Raw genomic sequence first — 23,846 nt, 5'->3', positions numbered from 1 at the left:
TAGAAATTAATGGAGGGCGGCTGCGCATGCGCAGTGTGCCCTCCTTCACTTTCGGGGCTCCGTTCTAGATATAGGTGTGAGTACCTATAAGACAATGGGGGCATATCCTAGCGATATGCCCCCATTGTCTGAGATGAGAAAACCCCTTTAAATGAGTCACTCACATAAAGGAAGCAACTTTCATAAAAATATATTTGAAACTGTATGTACCAGCATACAAAGCCCACAAATGCATTCTTATCTGACCTTATTTTCTTCCACAGGTGAGTGTATATCTGGGTAAAAGAGATTACATTGATCATGTGGAGTCTGTGGAACCAGTAGGTAAGTAAGCACATAACATCTCCTTTATAACTTCACAGCATTGACTGTAGAGAGGAGCATGGGTGCATTCATAATAAGTGCTATGTCTTCACTAATATGGATGATTTCCTCTACTTTTTTCTAGATGGAGTAGTTTTAGTTGATCCTGACCTCCTTAAGGGCAAGAAAGGTAAGTGGTGACATTTAAGCGAAGTTGCACATGCTTGCTTCTTTTTGGCCAGGACAATACGACTTAAAACGGCCATTAGTCATATACAGCAGATGTGTACTGTACTTTATTCATCTATCCTGACAATAAGTGTACAACATACTGGGACACAGGGTCACAATCAGAAAGGACACTTGGGCACATTTACTAAGACCGGCGTTTCAGACGCCAGTCTTAATAAAGCCCCTGCGCTGGCAGTGGATCCGCCGAAGTTATGTAGAGGCGCCGGCCTCTTCATAACTTTGGCGGATCCTCCGTCAGTTCTAAATGTAAGACAGCTTTCTTACATTTAGACCACAGGCGCAGAAGATGGTAAATGAGATGGGCCTGCTGGCCCATCCCCTTCCCCGTCGCCCATAATTTTAGACCTGGCGTGAGTGTTGTGTAGTCACAGATTATAAGGGTGTATTTCAGCTTCATAAATGGCCCCCACAATGTTTAGATGATTACTCCCTTCATTCTGTCAATCAGTGGTGGTGTCATGGGGTCTATACCCTGTAAGAACTTTGACCTGATAGTGACTCTTCAATGCACCTTTCCAGACAGGTGACCTACAGTTGTATTACATCCCCCACCTTTTTTCCATGTGCCCTGCTTGTATATATGTATATCATAATATCCCACCTTATATATTTTGTAACACCCCTGCTTCCCTCCAAACACCCATTAATTTAATTATAAAGCTGTCTGCCTTCAGCCACCACTAGGGGGAGATCACTGCTTACAATTTTATACAGATTCCATTGAACTCAGTGTTATTTGTAAAAATCCATATGGAGTGAGCTCCCTTAGGGAATCCTAGTGGCAGCCATAATTGTCTGTGCAGCAGTTTCTCCTATTGGTGAACTGGTAAGAGGGCAATAATTTGTTAGGCCCCTGAAGTAGTACTTCCTTTGCTGGGACATTTTGCTGACGCATGTTTAGTGATATAATTTCTCTCTATCCCCTGTACTAAACACCTCTGGTTATCTTTTTCACAGTGTACGTCACTCTGACTTGTGCATTCCGCTATGGTCAAGAGGATATTGATGTGATCGGCTTGACCTTTCGCAAAGATTTGTACTTTGCACGGACCCAGGTCTATCCTCCTGTGGAAGATGTGAAATGTCTAACCAAAGTCCAAGAAAGGCTGATGAAAAAGTTGGGGAACAATGCCTATCCCTTCCTGATGGCGGTAATAAACCTACTTTCCATTAGAAAAGACATAGAACTGTGATTTACCCTTTTGAGGGTACTTCAGCCAGGCTGATTCTCATCTTTTCTAATCCATTATTTTCGATCTTATAGTTTCCTGATTACTTGCCATGCTCAGTGTGTCTTCAACCAGCTCCATCAGATGTGGGGAAAGTAAGTAGATTCATTTGGCTGTCATAAATGTAACATAATTGAAAGGTGTGGTTATGGAACAGTCAAGAAATAAGATAATACAAAAGAAAATGTGCTCTATACAGCAAATATTATACATGACTGCTAGAGACATATCTAGATACAGTAGTTCTTGAAAGTTTATGAACCCTTCAGATTTTCACACAAGTCCTAAAAGTAGATAAAGATAACCTAATCAAACAAATTAGTCAAAAATATTAGACTTAATATGTGATTTATTTATTGAGGAAAATGATCCAATATCAAGTATCTGCAAGTTGCAAAAGTATGTGAACGTTTAGTATTAGCAAATAATTTGAAGGTGAAATTTGAGTCAGGTGTTTTCAATCAATGAGATGACAATCAGGTGCTAGTGGGCAACCTGCAGGGATTTATCAAAGTCTGATATTCACATGTTTGTAGAAGTATATCATGGCACAAACAAAAGAGATTTCTGAGGACCTCAAAAGAAGAGTTGTTGATGCTCATCCGGCTGAAAAAGGTTACCAAACAATCTTTATGGATTTTGCTGCATATTCTGCACCAAAATCTCTGTGAAAATCACGTTTATTCCTCCTTGTCTTAAAAAATTGCACTGTCAATTCTGGAGCCTTGCATTTTTGCCATGGAAAGGTTTCAGTACCAAAATCAAATGGTATACAGAAAAAAATGGGAATATTCATGGGCAACTTGAAGACTATATTATGCTTGACTTTCATAGCCACATTTTGTTGAATATGCTGCATTTTACTGTGAATAGCTGACAAAACATTGCAGCAACCAGTGTCTGCCCAGTTATTCTGTGTACTTTATAGATGGGCAAACCATTAAAATAAACTTTCCCTCTATCAGGTAACTTGGATATTAACCACTTGAGGACATCCTACATACACTTATGGTGAATGTTTGCACTTTAAAGATGGCACCTACTCCAGAATGGAGCAAGTGCCATAGCCACGGGGTTTCTGATGTTTCACATAGCAGACACCAGGTGCTAATATCTGTGATTTTCGATAACTCAGAATGTAGTCATTTAACCCCTCAGATTACATTGTCAATTGTGGCCACAGCATCTGAGGTGGAATGGCTCCCTCATGCTGCAATCGGGGGAGTCATTCATTCCCTGTGGCTACCACAGTCCCTCTGAAGGATCAGGATCCACTACAGCAGGCATGGCCAACCAGCAGCTCTCCAGCTGTTTTAATACTACAACTCCCACCATGTCCTTCTGTAGGCTGATAACTGTAGGCAGTCTGGGCATGCTGAGAGTTGTAGTTTTGCAACAGCAGGAGAGACTCAGGTTAGCCATCCCTGCACTACAGCTATGTTCCTATGGATACTCTGCCTGTGGCAGGGCTCCATAGGAATATAGCACAACTTCCATAGACTGCAATGGTAATTCATTAGAATCTATGAGAGAATCAAATTGATGATCGCATGTTCAAGTTCACTAAGGGAACTTTTAAAAAGTGTAATAATAAGACAGAAAAAGTTTCAAAGACATAAAAAAAAATAAAAAAAAATATTTAATCACCACCTTGCTTCACTTCCCCCAAAAAAGTGAATTAAAAGTGATTAAAAAGTAATACACACACACACACACCAAATTGGTATCACTAAAAGGGTCCTGCTAAAAAAAATTAAAAAAGCCCTCACATTTATGGGGCTCTGAATATGGTGATGCAAATAAAATAAATAAGTTTTATTTTTTTAAGTATTAAAACAAGAAAAATATACAAATGTGGTATCGCTGTAATAGTATTGACCCAGACAATGAAGGGCACAGATCAATTTTACCTCATAGGGAACGCCATAAAAACGAAACCCATGAAACTGTGACTATGTGAACGGTAAAAAAAAAGTTATAGCTCTGGGAATGCAGAGAGTAAAAAACGAAAACGCTAAATCACCATGTCCTCAAAGGTTTAACCACCCGAATCTAATTTGAACATGAAACCCTGTGAACAGATTTGACCATTTATAATAATGATGCTAATTTTACAGGTTTTTGTGAAATCATGATGTTTTCTGATAATGTCCTTATGATTTCAGGCTTGTGGTGTGGATTTTGAGATTAAAGCATTTTCTACCAGCAATTTAGAAGACCGGATTCACAAGAAGTAAGTTACTGAATAATTTCTTATGGGCTCCGTTGTAACTAGAACTTACGGCTTGTCTACATTTCCTTTAAAGGGATCCTGTCACTATGAAATGCAGTGCAATCTGCAGGCAGCCTGTTATAGAACAGGAGGAGCTGAGGACATTAATATATAGTTTTAGGAGGAAAGATTCAGTAAAACTGATCATCTCTGCTCTTTCTATACTTAGGAGTCATGTGGGTGGTCCTATCAGTAATGAGCAGCTAACTCAGCACGACTAAGCATACAGGGAAGGCTGTCCATCTATGAGTAGGACCGCCCACGTGACTCCAGTCCTAAGCACGGAAAAAGCTGAGATTTATATGAATTAATTACAAGCTTTACTGAATGTTTTCCTATAAAAATATATATTAGTCTGCTCTGCTCTTCCTGCTCTATAACATGCCTGCAGATTATTTTGCATTAGTGACAGGTTCCCTTTAAAACCAAGCACATTATGAACAGTAACAAGCTGCAACATTGTAGTAAAAAAGTGGGAACGGACATTAAAACTTTACGGATTCACCACTAATTTTTGTGTAAATTTTGCACCCAATTTAGCTTTTTTAGCTGCAGTGAATCTACTTTAGCAACTTTACAAATCGCCTTTGTTCTCATCTCACAGCTCCTATGCAGACCTTTGTGTATTCATGCTTATATGCAACAAAAAAAGTGTTGATAAGAAACCGGAGTAAAGACAACAGAAGGAAGGGAATGACTGCAGGATCAGACTATATACAGCAGTAGTTTAAAGTCAGTAACCATGAACACACATAGGTCTAGGTACTCACTTGACCAGTGTACAGAGGCAGGGACAGCAAAACGTTCAACAAAAGTCCTCTTTATTTAGGCTTTTTCCTCAAAAGTACAGCCAGTACATCCGGATCGCAGCCGGGTCAAGCAGCCGTAGCACACTCTGACAGTGTTACCTCACACTGTCTGCCTTTCCTCCGGACTGAGACAGACCTAAGATCTAGCAGCAGGATTAAATTGGATCCCTGGACATGAGCATGCCTCAAGTCCCGGACTGGAACCTGGGGAACAGGCACCCACCCAACACATTGCCTGTTCCCAGTAAAAGCCCGCCCTGAACTAGCTGAACCAGCTACACTATCTATTTTCTGTGTCCACCAGCTAAATTAGTGGACACCTAGACTAGGGCTTTTACTCCACCAAGGCCGGGCACCTTGGTGGCACATTCCTGGGTGACACATATCGCCCCTCATAGATGACTCCTGTCACCGCCTCACACTAGGTAGATTATATGGAATAAAATGAAAAGGTGCATCTTTTTTTGCATTTTATATTTTAAAATAACACCAACACAAGTAATTGTTTGCAGACGTGCACATACCCTTTACAGTCATCCTGCTTTTAGTACTTTCATCTGAACTCCTTCACGAAAGCATCATTTCCCTTTTTGCAGAAACTCTGTGCGTTTGATGATCCGTAAAATTCAATATGCTCCTGACCAACCAGGACCCATGCCCCGGGCAGAAACTTCCTGGCAGTTCTTTTTGTCAGACAAACCTCTGCACCTGACAGCGTCGCTGACCAAAGAGGTAACATAGAGCATGCAATGTCATGCAACTGTAGGTAGGGTAACTGCATCTGCGTGTATGGTCACATTGCCTGTTGTGTCTGGTTTAGCATGTTAAGAGTTTGAGTAGCGCATTTCTCTGTTAGATCTCTCAAAACATAACAGTTTTCCAATTAGATTAATTAAAAAATGTTTGTGTGTTATTAGTACTGCTGTTACATACTTGTTATGGCGCGCCCTGGTGCTGTTTTGAGTCTATTTGGAAGCATCCACATAATGTGTACTGTGCAGGTGGTCACACATGCTCGGTAGATTAACGCCATCCGCTGGATCTTATTGTACATGGAAGCTAAGTGATTTTTGCCATTATACAGTCCAACCAGATAGCGCACTATACAGTCCAACCAGATAGCGCACTAGAAGTGGCTTCTGACAGGAGGTGGATGTTCTTGAAGTGAATCAAAAGAATACCAGGGGTCACTATAGCAAATATATAGTAGCAATATCTAGACACTCAAGGATTCAAATTGCTAAATTGTTATTTTTTGAGAATAATAATAGCAATAATTATTATTATTAGGCACCCTCTCTAAAGGCCACTGACTGTCAGTCTTAGCTAGGCCTTCTCTCACCCAGTACAAAGATTCACTTTGATACCATGTATCTGTATATAAATAGTATATAGATAAAACAAATGTGAGATCCTCTAGGCCAGTGATGGCGAACCTATGACACGGGTGCCAGAGGCGGCACTCAGAGCATTCTCTGTGGGCACCCGTGCCCTGGAAAAAGGGGGTGGCAATATGCCTTAGACTTTTCCTGCTATTCATCAGCGCAGGGCACACTATGAATGGCACAGACAGCACATTGAATGTAGGAAGACTATTGTAGCAAAATGATAAAGTACATATTGGACTGTATTATGCAGGTTACCTACCTTGCCGTGTTGGCACTTTGCGATTAATAATTGTGTTTTGGGCGCGCGGTCTCCAAAAAGTTCACCATCACTGCACTAGGCATATATTGTTTGAAGTATATTAGATTTATTAATAAATGGATCAGAAAAAAATCCAGATAAAGCTAAATATTCAAATAAAAAACACGCACTACATCATAAATACATTCCCAGTCCAGAACCATAAGCTGCGGGCCCAGCAGCTAATATAGGGTGGCCCACGAAAAAGTATCCCGCCTCCAATATCTCCAAATCAAACTGCCTAATAGTTAATCTGCCTTAGTTGTCCATAGCAACCAATCAGAGCTCAGCTTTCTGTTACTACAGGGCTCTGAAAAAATTAAAGCTGAGTTCTGATTGGTTGCTATGGACAACTAAGGCAGATTTAGGCCTCTTGCACACGAACGTGTGCGCCCCGTGGCCGTGCTGTGGGCTGCAATGCACGAACACCCACCGTGGGGCAGCCGCAGCGAATCCGGTCGTTCCGCAAAAAGATAGGACATGTTCTATCTTTTTGCGGAACGGAAGTACGGGACGAAACTCCATGCTTCCGTTCCGCACTATTCCGCATCTCCAGATTTGCGGACCCATTAAAGTGCATGGGTCGCATCCGTGATGCGGAATGCCCACAGAACGGTGCCCGTGTATTGCGGATCCGTAATACGGCCACTGGGAGCACACGTGTGCAAAAGGCCTTACTATTAGGCCTCCTGCACACGACCGTATGGCTTTGGCCTCCTGCACACGACTGTTTTTTTCCCCCGTTTACGGTCCCTATATGGAACCATTCATTTCAATGGTTCCGCAAAAAAAACGGAATGTACCCCGTATGCATTCCGTTTCCGTATTTCCGTTTCGTTTAAAGATAGAACATGTCCTATTATTGCCCGCAAATCATGTTCCGTGGCTCCATTCAAGTCAATGGGTCCGCAAAAAAAAGGAACACATACGGAAATGCATCCGTATGTCTTCCGTTTCCGTTCCGTTTTTTGCGGAACCATCTATTGAAAATGTTATGCCCAGCCCAATTTTATCTATGTAATTACTGTATACTGTATATGCCATACGGAAAAACGGAACGGAAAAACGTAACAGAAACGGAAACACAACGGAAACAAAAAACGGAACAACGGATCCGTGAAAACGGACCGCAAAACACTGAAAGGCCGACTGCACACAGCCGTGTTCCGCGGCCGAGAGCGGTCCGTGGTATGTCGGGCTGGATTCCTGTTCAGAGCAGGAGCGCACGGTGTCATTGGTTGCTATGACGCCGTGCGCTTCATGCCGCCGCTACACTACAGTAATACACTCGTATAGCACAGCGTCATAGCAACCAATGATGCCGTGCGCTCCTGCTCTGAACAGGAATCCAGCCCGACATACCACGGACCGCTCTCGGCCGCGGAACACGGCCGTGTGCATTCGGCCTCATGCTGAGATTTTATGTTGTAGAATAATTTCACAAGGCTTTTATACTGATGACCTATCCTTTGGATAGGTCATCAGTATCTGTTGGTGGGGGTCTGACACCCGGGGCCCCTGCCGATCAGCTGTTTGACAAGGCAGTGGTGCTCACAGTAGTGCCCCAATGTTCTCTCAGCTCACCAAGCACAGCGTTGTGCTTGGTATCGCAGCTCAGCCCCATTCACTTCAACAGGGCTGAGCTGCATCTAAAGGCCACTGATGTACGTGACATCCGCAATCACGGAGATGCAGAACGGAAGCACTACGGAGTGCTTCCGTGGTGTTTCTGTCCGTTCCTCTGCACAGCAAAGAAATAGAACTTGTTGAATGGGTCTCGATCCGTCCCGGCCGCTGCACGGACGTTGCCCGTGCATTGGGGAGCGCAAATTGCGGAACGGATGCACAATGTTCGTGTGCAAGAGGCCTAAGGCGTAGTTTTATGCTGGAGAAATTGCGTTTATTTTATGTTGTTTGAGAGTACATATAAATTACGTTTTATAAACTTTTTTGTGTCACAGATATACAAAAAAGCATTTTCGACATTGCTTTTTTCAATGTATTTTTTATATTGTACACTTTTCACACTGAATAACCTGTTTAAACAGCGATGACAAAAGAGTGGGTGGTTCTTAAGGGGTTAAATTAGCAAAACTGAACTTTTCTTGTATATTCACTCACAAATGACAATGATCAGTTATGCGTTGAAGAATAATGTAAGTGATGCATTTTGGACCGTGCACTTAGAGCAGTGATTCTAATGAATGTAATGATTACCTGCAGGTGTATTATCATGGAGAACCAATTTCTGTTTCCGTCACTGTGACCAATAATTCAGATAAAGCAGTTAAAAAAATATCAGCATCAGGTAAGATAAATGTCTATTCTGATAAATCCTGTCGCGTACTGTAACCCCTTAAAGGGGTTGTCAGAGTTAGGCCTCTTGCACACGAACGATACGGATTAGGTCCGGGTGCGTTTAGGAAAACTCGCACCATTTCGCAAGCAATTTCAGTCAGTTTTGTCTGCGTTCAGTGGTTCCATTTATTCCGCGCGAGTGCAATGCGTTTTGAGTGCTTCCGTGGTGTTTCTGTCCGTGCCTCCGCACCGCAAAAAAATAGAACTTGTTCTATGTTTTTTACGGTGAGGACGGATCACGGACCCATTCAAGTTGAATGAGTCTCAATCCGTCAAGGCCACTGCACGGTTGTTGCCAGTGCATTGGGGACTGCAAATTGCGGTCCCCAATGCACGGAACGGACGCACAACTGCCATGCATGAGACATGTAACTAATTGTGGTTATTTTTTTTCTTCATCTAGTGGAACAGGTCGCTAACGTGGTTCTGTATTCTAGTGACTTTTACACCAAAACTGTGGCTTTGGATGAGTCTGAGTAAGTAAAGAACTCCATATGGGTATTAGTTTGCTAGATTACTGGCATGGACGCTTCTTCGTGGCTGTTCATGAGGAGTTTAGTTTAGTTTATTAACGTTGCCCTTGCTCTTTGTACATAGTAAAACCACTGCTTATCTACTTCACTATATGGACCTACTCAAAATATAACTTTTTTTTTTTTGCCAGCAATAAGGTGGCATCCAAATCCTCCTATAATCACACATTTACTCTGCTGCCTATCCTGGCATACAACCGAGAAAAACGAGAAATCGCTCTAGATGGAAAACTGAAGCACGAGGACACTAACCTGGCATCTAGCACTCTGTAAGTGAAGATAAACTGTACACACCGGGAATTCATTTCTTTTCGATATCTGTTTTTGCATAGATGATGGGACTATGAAACCTTTTTATACCCCAGGGCTGTCCTGTGACTGTAAATGATACATAGGTATATTACTCTATAGAGATATGTCAATAGATTATAATAAACATGATTAAAAAAAAATACTAAGATTATTAAATAAAGATTATTGAATAAATATCACATACATGTTATTTATGGTCAAGGTTACATAAATAATAATTAATAAATAATATTTAATACTAAATAATATAAATAAAAACAAGCAACAACAAAAAAACAACAACAGTAGAATATTATTTTTCTTCTATGGTCTCCCATGAAATTAACTGAATGCTAACATAAAAATGGTGCAAATAACTACAAATATACCTCAATACCATAACAGCTACGTAAGGGTATGGCTACACATACATGTGTCACGTAACAAGAAAGTCGTGCAACATCTAATGTAGTGTATTTAAATGGTGTTGCAACTGTGACATGACATAACTAACCATCCAAGTCCGATTTGAGGGCCAAGTTGAAATTTCTAATGGCACCATTTAATATGGCATAGGATGTAGCGGGAAGCTGGAAAAAAAATTCCAAATGTGGTGGAATTGGAAAAAAAAAATGCAATCCCACCACAGTTTTATTTTGACGGCGTTCACTATGAGGCAAAACTGACTTGTGCTCTTCATTCTCCAGGTCAGTACAATGATGGCGATACCACATTTGTATAGTTTTTCTTGTGTTTTAAACACAAAAAAATAAATATATAAATCTTGAAAAAAATTAGTTTTTTCTTTTCATCGCCATATTCAGACCCCTATAACTTTTTTGTACTTGTATGTAAAAAGCTTTGTGAGGGCTAATTTTTTGCAAGGCAGCCTTTACTTTACATTGATACCATTTTAGTGTATATGACTTTTTGGTCACTTTTTACAAAAATGTTTTTGGGGAGATGAGGTGACCAAAAAATGGCAAATCGACCATTTTGACCTTTTTTTTTCGGTTCACAATTTGCAGTATGGGATACATATATTTATATTGTGAACGTGTTTTCACACGTGGCGATGCCCATGATGCTTATTTTTTTATTGTTTATTTCTTAGGCTAAGTTCACACGAACGTGTGTTCTCTGTGGCCATATTGCGGCCAGCAAATCGCGGGCCGCAATACACGGCCACAGTTCCGTGTGAATTCCGCATCACGGATGCGGACCCATTCACTTCAATGGGTCCGCTAATCCGGAATCGCGGAACGGCCGCACGGGACAGGACCCCTCGGAAGCACTACGGAGTGCCTCCATGGGGTTACGTCCCGTACTTCCGTTCCGCTAAAAGATAGAACAAGTCCTATCTTTTAGCGGAACGGCCGGATCGCGGACCCATTAAAGTGAATGGGTCCGCGATCCGATGCGGCTGACCTACGGCCGGCGATCGAGCATTGCGGCCCGCTATTTGCGGGCCGCTTCACAGGCACCGGTCACACACGTTCGTGTGAACTCGGCCTTACTTTGGTGGAAAGGAGGATCATTTGAATTTTTATATTTTCTCAATTTTTTGAACATTTTTTTTTACACTTTTTAATAGTTCCCATAGAGAACTTGAATAAGCAATCATCAGGTTGCTTCTCCCATAGAGAGAATGCTAATGCATTGGGTCTATGAGACTTACACTATATTCCTATTTCACGCACGGGATCCACTCATGTGAAAGAGCGTAACTTTTTTTCTAAGTGTGACTGGTACTTCCACTTTGTGCCGGTCATCTAATAAACCTTATCTCTAAACTACTGAGAGGTCATAAAGACTTATTTAGGCACATTCTCATCAGTAAGATAAAAAACTGAGCTATAATGAGGGTTTATAAGGGCAGAGGGCAGAAATAAGGAGCCTGTCTTCTCCCGGTCTGACGGAAAAGACAGAAAATCCACAGGCTGCTACTAGAGCAAGGATGCTCAACCTGCAGCCCTCCAGCTGTTGTAAAACTACAACTCCCACCATGTCCTTCTGTAGGCTGATAGCTGTAGGCTGTCCGGGAATGATGGCAGTTGTAGTTTTGCAACAGCTGAAGGGCCGCAGGTTGAGCATGCCTGTACTAGAGCATGTCAGCTCTGTACAGAAAAAAGACACTATATTTTTAATAAAGACCAATTTAAGGGCTCTTTCACACTTGCGTTCTTGTCTTCCGGCATAGAGTTCCGTCGTCGGGGCTCTATGCCGGAAGAATCCTGATCAGGATTATCCTAATGCATTCTGAATGGAGAGAAATCCATTCAGGATGCATCAGGATGTCTTCAGTTCCGGAACGGAACGTTTTTTGGCCGGAGAAAATACCGCAGCATGCTGCGCTTTTTGCTCCGGCCAAAAATCCGGAACACTTGCCGCAAGGCCGGATCCGGAATTAATGCCCATTGAAAGGCATTGATCCGGATCCGGCCTTAAGCTAAACGTTGTTTCGGCGCATTGCCGGAGCCGACATTTAGCGTTTTCTGAATGGTTACCATGGCTGCCGGGACGCTAAAGTCCTGGCAGCCATGGTAAAGTGTAGCGGGGAGCGGGGGAGCAGCATACTTACCGTCCGTGCGGCTCCCGGGGCGCTCCAGAGTGACGTCAGGGCGCCCCAAGCGCATGGATCACGTAATCGCATGGATCACGTCATCCATGCGCATGGGGCGCCCTGACGTCATTCTGGAGCGCCCCGGGAGCCGCACGGACTGTAAGTATACCGCTCCCCCGCTGCCCGCTCCTACTATGGCAACCAGGACTTTAATAGCGTCCTGGCTGCCATAGTAACACTGAAAGCATTTTGAAGACGGATCCGTCTTCAAATGCTTTCAGTACACTTGCGTTTTTCCGGATCCGGAGTGTAATTCCGGCAAGTGGAGTACACGCCGGATCCGGACAACGCAAGTGTGAAAGAGGCCTTAAACATTATTTTTAGCTCAAAATGATTACAATGCAATAATTTTTTTAAAAAATACCCCCAAAAGTGTAAGTCTGTAGATACTAAGCAAGCACACTGTCATATGTGATATATAGTAGGGATTTGAAGAGTTCTTGTCACGACCATGGTTATGGTCGTGACTCCTTGACCCGCATGCAGTTACCCGCGGTCTGGTCTTGTTGTTCAACCACTGGTGAGTGATGTTACTATGTTGCCTCACGTGTGGTTGCCGCTGGCAACATGATGTTATTGGCAGTATAGCGGCCTGAGCTGTTGCTAGGCAACTTGCTGTCAAGTGCATGCGGTTGCACCTGGCAACGTGTGTTTATATGTGTGCACTTTCCCTGTTTGGTGTGCACTGGGTTTATTGTGTGTGTATTCCCCTTTAAGTAGCTTCACTACCCTGTCTTGTGTTGCAAGGGTTAATTCCCTTTCCAGTGTGTGCCTGTGTGGGTGTGGCTACTTGGGCTATTTAGCCTCTGCTGGATGTCTGTAGCTGAGGGGTACTTCAGCCATACTTTATGCTGGAGTCATCCTCCTGGTATTATACCATCTTCCAGTGAGGGCCACCCTTGTGGTCATAAAAACATGTATTGATGTTATGTTTATGTATGTGTGGGAGTCTATCTTCATTGCAGCTTTGGATCTGGTTTCCTGTGTGTTTATGTTGTTAGCTGTGTCCTTTTGTGTTTGGTGTGGACAACAGCATTTGAGCACGGGTTCCAGTCAGTGTGTCTGTGGCAGGTAGGTGTGGAAGTAGTTTCACTCACCTGCCATATTCATATGCTGTATCTGTTCCCCTTTCCTTGCAGCTTGGCCACTGAGACTCCTGTTCGTCCGTATCTAGGAGGAACAGGTCGTCTTACCCTGCTCCTAGTCCAGGGATCCCTTGAGGGCTAGTAGGGACCCGAGGTTCCTGATTATGAGCCCTCCTACCATCTGGGTTGGCTCATACAGTTAGAAGTCAGGGTCAGAGTTAGGGACGCTGTAGGAGGTGATCTGCTCCCTGATTCTGTTGTCCTGGCCTAGCAGCTACTTAATTCTTATAACATCGCATGGATGAGGGTTTCCCCCACTCTCGTCCGTGACAGTTCTGCTTGATTCTGTCTGCAGATAGGTAACTAAGGCTGCGTTCACTTCTCCATTAGACATGATCCGGCATAAATGGCAGCTGTCAGCCGGACAATAACCACTGCACTGTCCAGCTGAAACCTGGCATTTATGTTGGAAAGCGGCTGGATCACTGCCAGATCGCATTATAGTCAATATGGATCTGACGGTGATCTGTTGAATCTGGTAATGCCAAATCTGGTGAATACTGGAGCAGCCTGTCAGAGATGTTCACCTAAGATGGGAACATGGCCTAATTCATCATGTATGTTTTCCACAGCTTGAAGGAAGGTATTGATCGCACTGTCATGGGAATCCTGGTGGATTACAAGATTAAGGTGAAGCTCACTGTCTCCGGGTAAGTCTGTGATGTAAGGTGTGCATGGAACATATTCTACTGTACACAAATGCAAACACTGCTTTCTAAAGATTTCTTTATTGGGTATTTCATTATTTGTGTTGTAGCTTATAGTTTATTTCACTTTTAATTTGTATATTTTTGTACGTGTTCTCATACCATTGTAGTTAAATTGGGGTAAGACATAGCATAACCAAGGTCTAACACGTACCTTCTATAAGTTAATCAAAGGATTGCATAATTGAAAGGGATTTTGTTAAAATCTTTAAAGGGAACCTGTCATCAACTTTGTGCTGCCCATACTAATTGCAGTATAAAGTAGAGACAGGTGAGTTGATTTCAGCGGTCTGTCATTTATAAGTTAAAAGTAAGTGGTTGCCGAGAACCAACATCACAATCATTGCAGACTGGGCCTGGAAAAGAGTCACGGCCACCTGAGAAGAGTCCTGGTTATTCATAAATTCCTGCTCTCCCGCCCACCTGCTGATGACTGACAGTCTTCTACCTAGTTTTCTCCCTTTCTCTCTAGGAGAGAACTGCCAATCATCAGCAGATAAGCAGGGAGAGCAGGAGATTATGAATAACCATGACTCTTCTCAGATGGATGTGACTCTTTTCCAGGCCTGGGCTGCAATGATTATGATGCTGGTTCTCGGCAACCACTTACTTTTAGCTCATGAGTGACACACCACTGAGATCAGCATTTCTGTCACTATTTTCTGCTGCCCACAGTGAGGTCAGCATAACGTTGATGACAGGTTCCCTTTAAGAGGTGCTAATAATCAGAAGTTTTTGATAACTTAGCATATACACTATTTGGGCAGAACCCTTCTGCGGCTCTTTGCGGTTCTAAAATGAGCTTTCCATTAGACTAGGGCTACACGGCGACAGATGTTGCACGACTTCTTGTTGCACAAAAGTTGTGTGACAATTTTTAAAATGATAGGCTATGGTGTCGCGCTGCGACTGCGACACGACATCTGCAAAAAATCCATCCAAGGTGCAGTGCGACACCATAGACTATCATTTTAAAAATTGTGTGACACATGTTGCAGTGTAGTTGTACCCTATGTGTCATGCGACACATGTCATCCTGTAGCCCAAGCCTAAGAGTTGGAAGGCATCTGTTGGGATTTGTGCCCATTTGTGGGGTCAGTAAGGGATGATGGATGAGACGGTTTGGATTGCAGGTGTCAGGTGAGGTTAGGCTCTGTGCAGCTAAACTATCACACCTTAATGAGCTTGGTGCACAGGGCCACGGTCATTCTGGTACATAAAACGGCCTTCCCCAAACTGCTGGCACAAGGTTGGAAGCAAAAGATTGCCTAAAATGTCCAGCAAATATTAATAGGTACTATGCATTCAGGACAAATCTAACAGATTTCAAGAACTGCTATGTGGCCAAATGGCATCTTATGACACTGGGGCACATTTACAAAGGCCGGCAATGCTCCTGACATGCCCCCGTCCCGCCCCACTGTCAAAAACGTTTCAATGTGGCCAGATACACGGCCAGTCAAACAGGGGACTTGCGACTATTTTTATAACTAAAATAGTCTCAAGTCTGTTGAAAAATAACCCACAATGGGGGAGATTTATCAAACTGGTGTAAAGTAGAACTGGCTTAGTTGCCCATAGCAACCAATCAGATTGCACCTTTCATTTTTCATAGCTCCTTTGAAACATGAAAGGTGGAATCTGATTGGTTGCTATGGGCTTTGATAAATCTCCCCCACTGAGTTCTTCAGTATGACCCATACTATAACCAGCATTGGCTGTGCTTCATTATATGAACCTGTTCACAGTGGGTGCAGCTGAAACACCTGAACTCAATAATACAGTGGGGTGTTGACATACATTTGGCCGTATAGTTTGCATTCAATATACAGTCTTGTGGGATTTTAGAAAACCCTTATTCAAGTGCGGTAAAAAATAATGCAAATCTGCAGGTTTCCCATGGAAATTAAAATCTGCATAATGCTCAGTTGTGGATTGTGACAACATTTTATACACTGTACAGAAGTTACTATATTAATTGGCTCCAGGGCAACCATTGTAAGCTGAAAAACTAGTAATTGGTTCTGAAGCTTCCAAAATTAGCAAAAATATGTTAAAATGGAGGAAAACTAAGAAGATAACTAAGCAGAATAAAAATAAAGGAAATCCTTTACTGAAACTGTAAAGCACCGGACGTACAGTATACAGAAATAACATAGAGCTAACCATCCCGAATATACAGAGCAGCAGCTGATCCTGGCACAGGTGAAGAGCAGCACAGAACATGTAGTACCGCACTGTACTGTGCTACCAGACATGCCATTGGGACTTGGGGAGGGGGGTTGTATTGTGATTTTGCTGATTTCTAGTTGATTCAATCAATTTAAGCTTTTTTTCTTCTTTCTTGAATTGGCAGATTATTGGGAGACATGACCTCAAGGTACTTCATTTGTCTTTATTTTATATTACTCCATCACATATGACTATCAAATTAGGGCTACACAACATAGCCTGCAAGCCATAGTAGAAATTGGGATTAAAGGGGTTATCTGGGACACAGGATAGATCATCAATATCACATCGGCAGGGGTCCAAGTCCCAGCACCCCCTCCAATCAGCTGTTTTGGGAAGCTGTGCCGCTCACCAGAGCTCTGATGAGCACAGCAGCCTCCCGTGCCGCTTACCAAGCACAGCGCCATACATTGTACAGTGCTTGGTATTGCAGCTCAATCTAAGGCTCAATTCACATGTCCACAAATGGGTCTGCATCCGTTCCGCAATTTTGTGGAACCGGTGCGGGCCCATTCATTCTCTATGGGGACAGAAAAGATGCGGACAGCACACTGTGTGCTGTCCGCATCCGCATTTCCATGCCGCGGCCCCGAACTTCCGGGCTTCGGCCCCGAACTTCTCCGCCAAAAATATAACATGTCCTATTCTTGTCCGCAATTGTGGACAAGAATAGGCAGTTCTATGGGGGGTGCCGGCCGGGTGTGTTGCGGATCCACAATACACTACGGACGTGTGAATGGAGTCTGGACCCTTATTGTCTTGAATTCGGCTAAGTTGCAAATAAACCATGTGACCAATGTACGGTGATGTCACATGACCTAGGAAGAGGCCGCAGTGTTCATGGAGCGCCTGGCCTCTTTTTGCAGCTGATCGGCGGGGGTCCCGGGTGTCAGTCCCCTGCTGGTCATCAATATGAATTCCCGAATAACCCCTTTAATGCAACATACATGTTTCATTCACTATTAGACACAGGCAAGGACAAGAATGGGTCTGTGTCTTCCCTGATGGCATATAAGGATAAGCTTGTAGAGCCTTGTTAATATATCATGGCTCTGCTTAAATATGTTTGCCAGGATTAGGGGGTAAAAACTTATTTTGTAGAAAACAGCTCCATGTCCATCCGTGGCAAGTGTATAAGGCTGAGCTGCAATACCAGTCACAGTCTGTGGACAGATGTGGTGCTGTTTCTAGGGGAAAATAGCGGACTTTTTTTTTTAAAGCATGGACAATCTCTTTTAATACAAGTCCGGTGTGATCCACATTTTATAGTTTGTCTGGTGTACGTGGTATATTTCTCAGCCTGACTCCCTTTTTTCCTGCAGTGAAGTCTCGACGGAACTTCCTTTCATCCTTATGCATCCTAAGCCTGACAGTGGAAGTAAGTGATTCTTGCTAGAAGCCAAAAATCTTTAGTTGAAGTGTAAAGGAGAAATGCTTGTTGACACCATATTTGACAAGTTTTACCCTATGACGTTGCATGCATTTTATTTAGATATCCATAAGTATTCTGGGAGTGTGTACAGTATACCGGTATATGTAGACATCATTTTCACTGTGCTGATGACTCCTAGCTCAGATACATAGGATGTACTGCCAATGATTTATCATTAAATACGCACATTTTCTTTCCTTTTGCACTCTTACCTATGACAGCTAAAGATGGGTAAGAAATTAAATATGCTATCATTTATATTGAAGAAACAATATATATTTTGTTGCATGTGCACTGGGGTTGATTTATGGGTTGTCGAGTCTACAGTTTCTTCATCATATAGTCAATATGAGCCAATCTTACAATGCAGATTATAGCTTTGTGCAGATTGACTGGATTGATAAATGTCTTTCATATTAAAGACTAACAACACTTTAAATAAGAAATTTGGATCAGCTCACCTCCATGCAGGTATGGTGCACCCGATCTGGGCTGGCAACCCAGAACAATGCAGGAAAAAGGTGGGTAGATCCGGCACTCAAATAAAAACAAATTCCTTTATTAACTCAGAACATAGAAAAATATTAAAACCACTGTCGCTTATGCATTTTGGGCATACAAGAAATAGAAAATGATAAAAATTTATATACTAACAGGCATACTGAAAAAGCAGTAACACAGAAAATCTGTGAGGAAAAGGATGCAAATGAGCTCTTAACAAGCTCTGCCTCTAATGCCACCAGATGGAAGCAGCTATCCTAGAAGTCAATGTTCAGCTCTTTAAATAGGCCTTGAGACATGACTTGGATATTAAATAAGCCAGCACCTCATCTGCAGACAGCTGTTTCGGGGTGATTGCCCCTCATCAGTGCAGAGCAGAGAGTTGACCCAATTTGGGGTATTTTTTTTTTGTCTGAAGATGTCATATGGCCTAAGAAGAGACTGTGGCGCTCATGAAGCACCGCAGCCTCTACGTACAAAAAACAAAACAAAACTTAAATGTAGGGGGGGGGGGCAAGTTGGTTAGACAGCCCCGGGCCTATCATGCACTTAATCCGCCCCTGGTACTGGCTTACTAGGTGAGAGACCTGTCAGGGTTAGGGGGGTACAATCTCTCCTTGGGGAGAGAGCGCCTTAATCAGCGTGAGGAGACTTATAGGCCATACATGCTCCTGGAATTCTGGGAGGAAAGGGATGCAAATGAGCTCTTAACAAGCTCTGCCTCTAATGCCACCAGATGGAAGGCAGCTATCCTATAAGTCAGGCATGCTCAACCTGCGGCCCTCCAGCTGTTGCAAAACTACAACTCCCATCATTCCCGGACAGCCTACAGCAGTGATGGCTAACCTTGGCACTCCAGCTGTGGTAAAACTACAACTCCCAAGATGCCCCCCTTGCTTGGCTGCTCTCAGAACTTTATAGAAATAAATGGAGCATGCTGGGAGTCGTAGTTTCACCACAGCTGGAGTGCCAAGGTTAGCCATCACTGGCCTACAGCTATCAGTCTACAGCAGGGCATGGTAGGAGTTGTAGTTTTACAACAGCTGGAGGGCCGCAGGTTGAGCATCCCTGCTATAAGTCAATGTTAAGCTCTTTAACTAAGCCTTGAGACATGACTTGGATATTAAATAAGCCAGCACCCCATCTGCACAGAAAATCTAGCATGGATGGAATAGGAGCTGGACTGGAAATATCTTAAAGGGTTTCTATCACTTCGTATGCCATAATTAGCTCTCAGACACTAGCGATCCGCTAGTGTCTGCTCTGGCCAACCATCCTAATATAAGAGCTTTTTGGGCAGCCGTTTTGCTAAAAAAATAACTTTTATAAATATGCTAATGAGCCTCTAGGTGCTATGTGGGCGTCATTAGCACCTAGAGGCTCCGTCTACCTTCATACACAGCCACCGCCCAGCGCGTCCCTCCAGCCCGCCCATCTCCTGATGAATGCGATCCTCCGTGTGACGCAACGGACGAATTCTCGCGCATGCGCCGTGCGCGGCTGTATTCGGCGCATGCGCAGAGAATGTCTGACCGCTTCCCTGCTCAGACATCTCCACTGCGCCTGCGCCGATGACGTCATAGTGCTCCAAGGAACAGGCGCAGTGGAGATGTCTGAGCAGGGAAGCGGTCAGACATTCTCTGCGCATGCGCCGAATACAGCCGCGCACGGCGCATGCGCGAGAATTCGTCCGTTGCGTCACACGGAGGATCGCATTCATCAGGAGATGGGCGGGCTGGAGGGACGCGCTGGGCGGTGGCTGTGTATGAAGGTAGACGGAGCCTCTAGGTGCTAATGACGCCCACATAGCACCTAGAGGCTCATTAGCATATTTATAAAAGTTATTTTTTTAGCAAAACGGCTGCCCAAAAAGCTCTTATATTAGGATGGTTGGCCAGAGCAGACACTAGCGGATCGCTAGTGTCTGAGAGCTAATTATGGCATACGAAGTGATAGAAACCCTTTAATAAAAGAGTAATATAATATATCAAGCCCAGTACAGATACATATTGCAAAATATGCATTTAAAGGGAACCTGTCACCGTGATTTTGTGTATAGAGCTGAGGACATGGGTTGCTAGATGGTCGCTAGCACCTCCACAATACCCAGTCCCCATAGCTCTGTGTGCTTTTATTGTGTCAAAAAACCAATTTGATACATATGCAAATTAACCTGAGATGAGTCCTGTACGTGAGGTGAGTCAGGGACAGGACTCATCGCAGGTTAATTTGCATATGTATAAAATAGTTTTTTTTTACACAATAAAAGCACACAGAGCTATAGGGACAGGATATTGCAGATGTGCTAGCGGCCATCTAGCAACCCATGTCCTCAGCTCTATACACAAAATCCCGGTGACAGGTTCCCTTTAACAAGAAGGCAAAATGCAGTGTGAATAAGGTCATCAATATAGATATGACAAATCAGTTTTAAGGTTCATTCCATTAGGAGACCTGCTTCCCATTGTGAGGATCCAGTACGCCTCATGCCTCAGCAGGGCTTGTCTCCAATTGCCTTTTCTGTTAGGCTGATTAACCCTTTCAATGGCTTTAACCTGAACGGTCTGTGTGTTGTCTTGGTGGCTGTTGACATAATGTACAGCTGCACCTGACAGGTTTTTCAGTTGAGGATTTTTGATACTATTGCAGTGTTCAGCAATGCGTTTTTTAAGACTGCGGGTGGTGCACCCAACATACTGGGATCCTGCATTCAATACATTCAATAACATAAATAATATAGTTGGTGTTGCAGTTAATAAAAGTATTGATATTATAACAATAGTTATTTGCTGTGGAAGTCACAGACTTACAAGGTTTGATGTATTTGCACATACTACATCTGTTATGACCACATTTATACAGGCCTTTGCATATGAGCCAGTGTTTGGAGACACATACATGGAAGGAGCTAAAGTATTACCTAGTGTGATACCCCGTTTGGCTGCAAATCTGCAGCCATTCTTGAGAATATTTTTAATTTGGGGGTCATGATCCAAAATAGGTAAATATTTTTGGGGAAGATGAACAATCTGATCATATTCTAAAGAAAAATTGGTAGAAAAAGTAACCAAATCAGCATTACGATCAGTAGTGTTACGTTTTTGGGGGAAATCTTTTGTGACACTGCAATCACTGAGTAAAGATTCTCTATTTTTACTGATCGCGATATTTTTGGCACAATTGAGAGACCAAATAGGATAGCCTCTTTCTTTGAGGCAGTTATCAATGATGACACATTCCTTATAAAAGTCCTTGATGTCTGAACAAGCACGTAACGCCCTGATGTACTCCCCTGCTGGTATGCTGCGAATTGTGTGCTTGGGATGGCAGCTGCTTGTGGCCAAAATAGTGTTACGTGCTGTAGGTTTTCGATACAACTTGGTAATAACCTGGTTATGACAGGAATCTCCAATCAGAGTTAGATCCATAAAAGAAATTTCATATAGGTGGTTATTGTAAGTGAAAATAAGCGAAAACTATTGTTATTTAGATATTCAATAAAGGCTGGCACGGACGCCACAGGGCCCCTCCAAACTAGGAGCATATCATCAATATAACGTCCGTACCAGCCTATATGACAGCAAGAGTAGGGGATAACTTCGCCCCCATTGGGCAACCTTTAACTTGTAAGAAAAAATTATCAAAAGAAAATTCCTAGATAATAAAAAAAACTGATACCATCAATGATAAAGTCTTTCAATTCAGCTGAATGGTCACTGTATTTATTGAAATGGAAAGTCAAGGCTCCTGGGTGTGGTATAGAAGGATACAGCGCTTGAATATCGCAGGTAACCCAGGTTGAGTGTGAATCCCACCATATAGTATTCATGTTGTTTAGCACATCTTTGCTGTCCTTCAAATATCCTGGGATTCGGGTGGCCAAAGGTTGTAAATGATGATCTACCTAGTCACAAAGTCTTTCAAAAATGGATCCAGAGCAGGAGTCAATAGGTCTGTATGTAAAAGGGGTATCCTGCTTATGTATCTTAGGTAAGCTGTACATGATGGGTGTACAAAGAGAATCAATTTTCAGGTACTCTTTTTCGTTATCACTTAAGACACCCAGTCTGAGACCTTCGTCTAGTAGAGAATCAAGGGCCCTAGCATATTCTGGAGTGGGGTCTTTAAATAATTTCCTTTAGGTACCAGTGTCCTGTAAAATATTATTGATAGCTGCTTCATAATCCTTACACTCTATTAACACTAAGACGCCACCCTTATCAGAATTGCGAATTATGATATCTTTGTTATTTTGGAGTTCTTTAAGTGCCAGAGTTTGGGCAGAGGTCATATTAGTTTTTTTCTTTATTGTATTTTGTTTTAATGATCTAAGTTCCCTTTCCATGATATTTTGAAAGGAATCCATGGAGTTGGTTCTGGACGGTACTGGATAAAAACCAGGATTGGTGATATTAATAGGTGTCATCATAGTTTCACTAATTTTAGGTATAGATTCCTTACTTAAATCATAAAGATATTTAATTGCTAATTGTTCCTGGAAGGACAATCCATGAAATATGTTGGTAGGTTCAGTAGATGATGGTCCATCAACATCTTCATTACGCTGTTTATCAGTGGCATACTCCTCCTGGAAAAAAATAATTTTTCACGGTAATTGCACGTACTAATTTATTTATATCAAGTAAAGTAGAATAAAAATCAAAATGATTATCAGGAACAAAGTTAAGTCCTTTGGATAGAACACTGATTTGTTGTTCGGTAAGTCTAGTAGATGACAGGTTGATCAGATTATGTCTTTGTTCAGACTGCTGCATTACCGTGTCTTTCTCTTGGGATACCTTGGAGTAGGATCATTTGTGTTTATGGCCTGCCCAGCGTAGTTTTTTTGACTTATGTTGATAATTATATTGTAGCTTGGTAGTACGATTATAAGGAGTATTCACATCAGTATCAGAAATATCGGATAGTCCCTCTGAAGTTTCTGCCTCAGTAGAACTGCAGCGGACATTCATTTTTGATTTCCTGTATGTCTTGGATCTATTTTTGAGAATAGACTTCAGTGTTTGGGGGTCATCCTCATTATGTTTCCAAGTATAAACCATGTTGTGATCATAGTCATGGCGATTGCGAAGAAATTTGGATCTTTTTTCATCTGTTATTATTTTTTCCAATTTTGCCAAGTTGTCCTTAATTTTTTGCTCCATTTCTAAATATTCGTTTTGAGAAACCTCTGTTTTAATCTGTGTTGACAATGCAATACTTTTGCTGCGTGTCTCGGTGAGTTTGCCTACATGGGTCACTATCAACTCCATCAAGCGAATGGAGCAGTCCGATAAAATAGCATTCCAGTTGGACATGAAATCTTCATTATCTATTAAAGTTGTTTTTTTCTTTAAAGGGTTTCTGTCACCAGAATTAACCCTATTAAACTGGCTGACATTAGTGATGTGCTAGTGTCAGCAGACCCTAAATGTACTATTTTTATGCTTATGGGTGCCCCGGTTACTTCACA

At 42.6% G+C, this 23,846-nt stretch overlaps 1 protein-coding gene across 2 annotated transcripts in view; it reads left to right on the top strand.

Moving 5' to 3' along the window:
• The window catches only part of SAG (S-antigen visual arrestin), a 38,847-nt gene that overhangs the window by 4,789 nt on the left and 10,212 nt on the right, over positions 1-23,846 (top strand). Inside the window, exons 2-13 of one of the 2 annotated variants that reach the window (XM_040431022.1) lie at positions 264-324; positions 449-493; positions 1,513-1,706; positions 1,820-1,879; positions 3,950-4,017; positions 5,462-5,597; positions 8,775-8,859; positions 9,313-9,385; positions 9,574-9,711; positions 14,074-14,151; positions 16,565-16,588; positions 17,763-17,818. In XM_040431022.1, coding sequence (XP_040286956.1) covers positions 264-324; positions 449-493; positions 1,513-1,706; positions 1,820-1,879; positions 3,950-4,017; positions 5,462-5,597; positions 8,775-8,859; positions 9,313-9,385; positions 9,574-9,711; positions 14,074-14,151; positions 16,565-16,588; positions 17,763-17,818 — 1,018 coding nt within the window. Of the gene's footprint in view, positions 1-263; positions 325-448; positions 494-1,512; positions 1,707-1,819; positions 1,880-3,949; positions 4,018-5,461; positions 5,598-8,774; positions 8,860-9,312; positions 9,386-9,573; positions 9,712-14,073; positions 14,152-16,564; positions 16,589-17,762; positions 17,823-23,846 lie in introns of both variants that reach the window. The other variant, XM_040431021.1, reaches the window with a different exon arrangement.

The sequence above is a fragment of the Bufo bufo genome, chromosome 4 (assembly GCF_905171765.1).
Source record: "Bufo bufo chromosome 4, aBufBuf1.1, whole genome shotgun sequence".
Lineage (NCBI taxonomy): Eukaryota > Metazoa > Chordata > Amphibia > Anura > Bufonidae > Bufo > Bufo bufo.
Note: the sequence above shows the minus strand (reverse complement) of the source record. Positions and strands in the feature narration are given on the sequence as shown.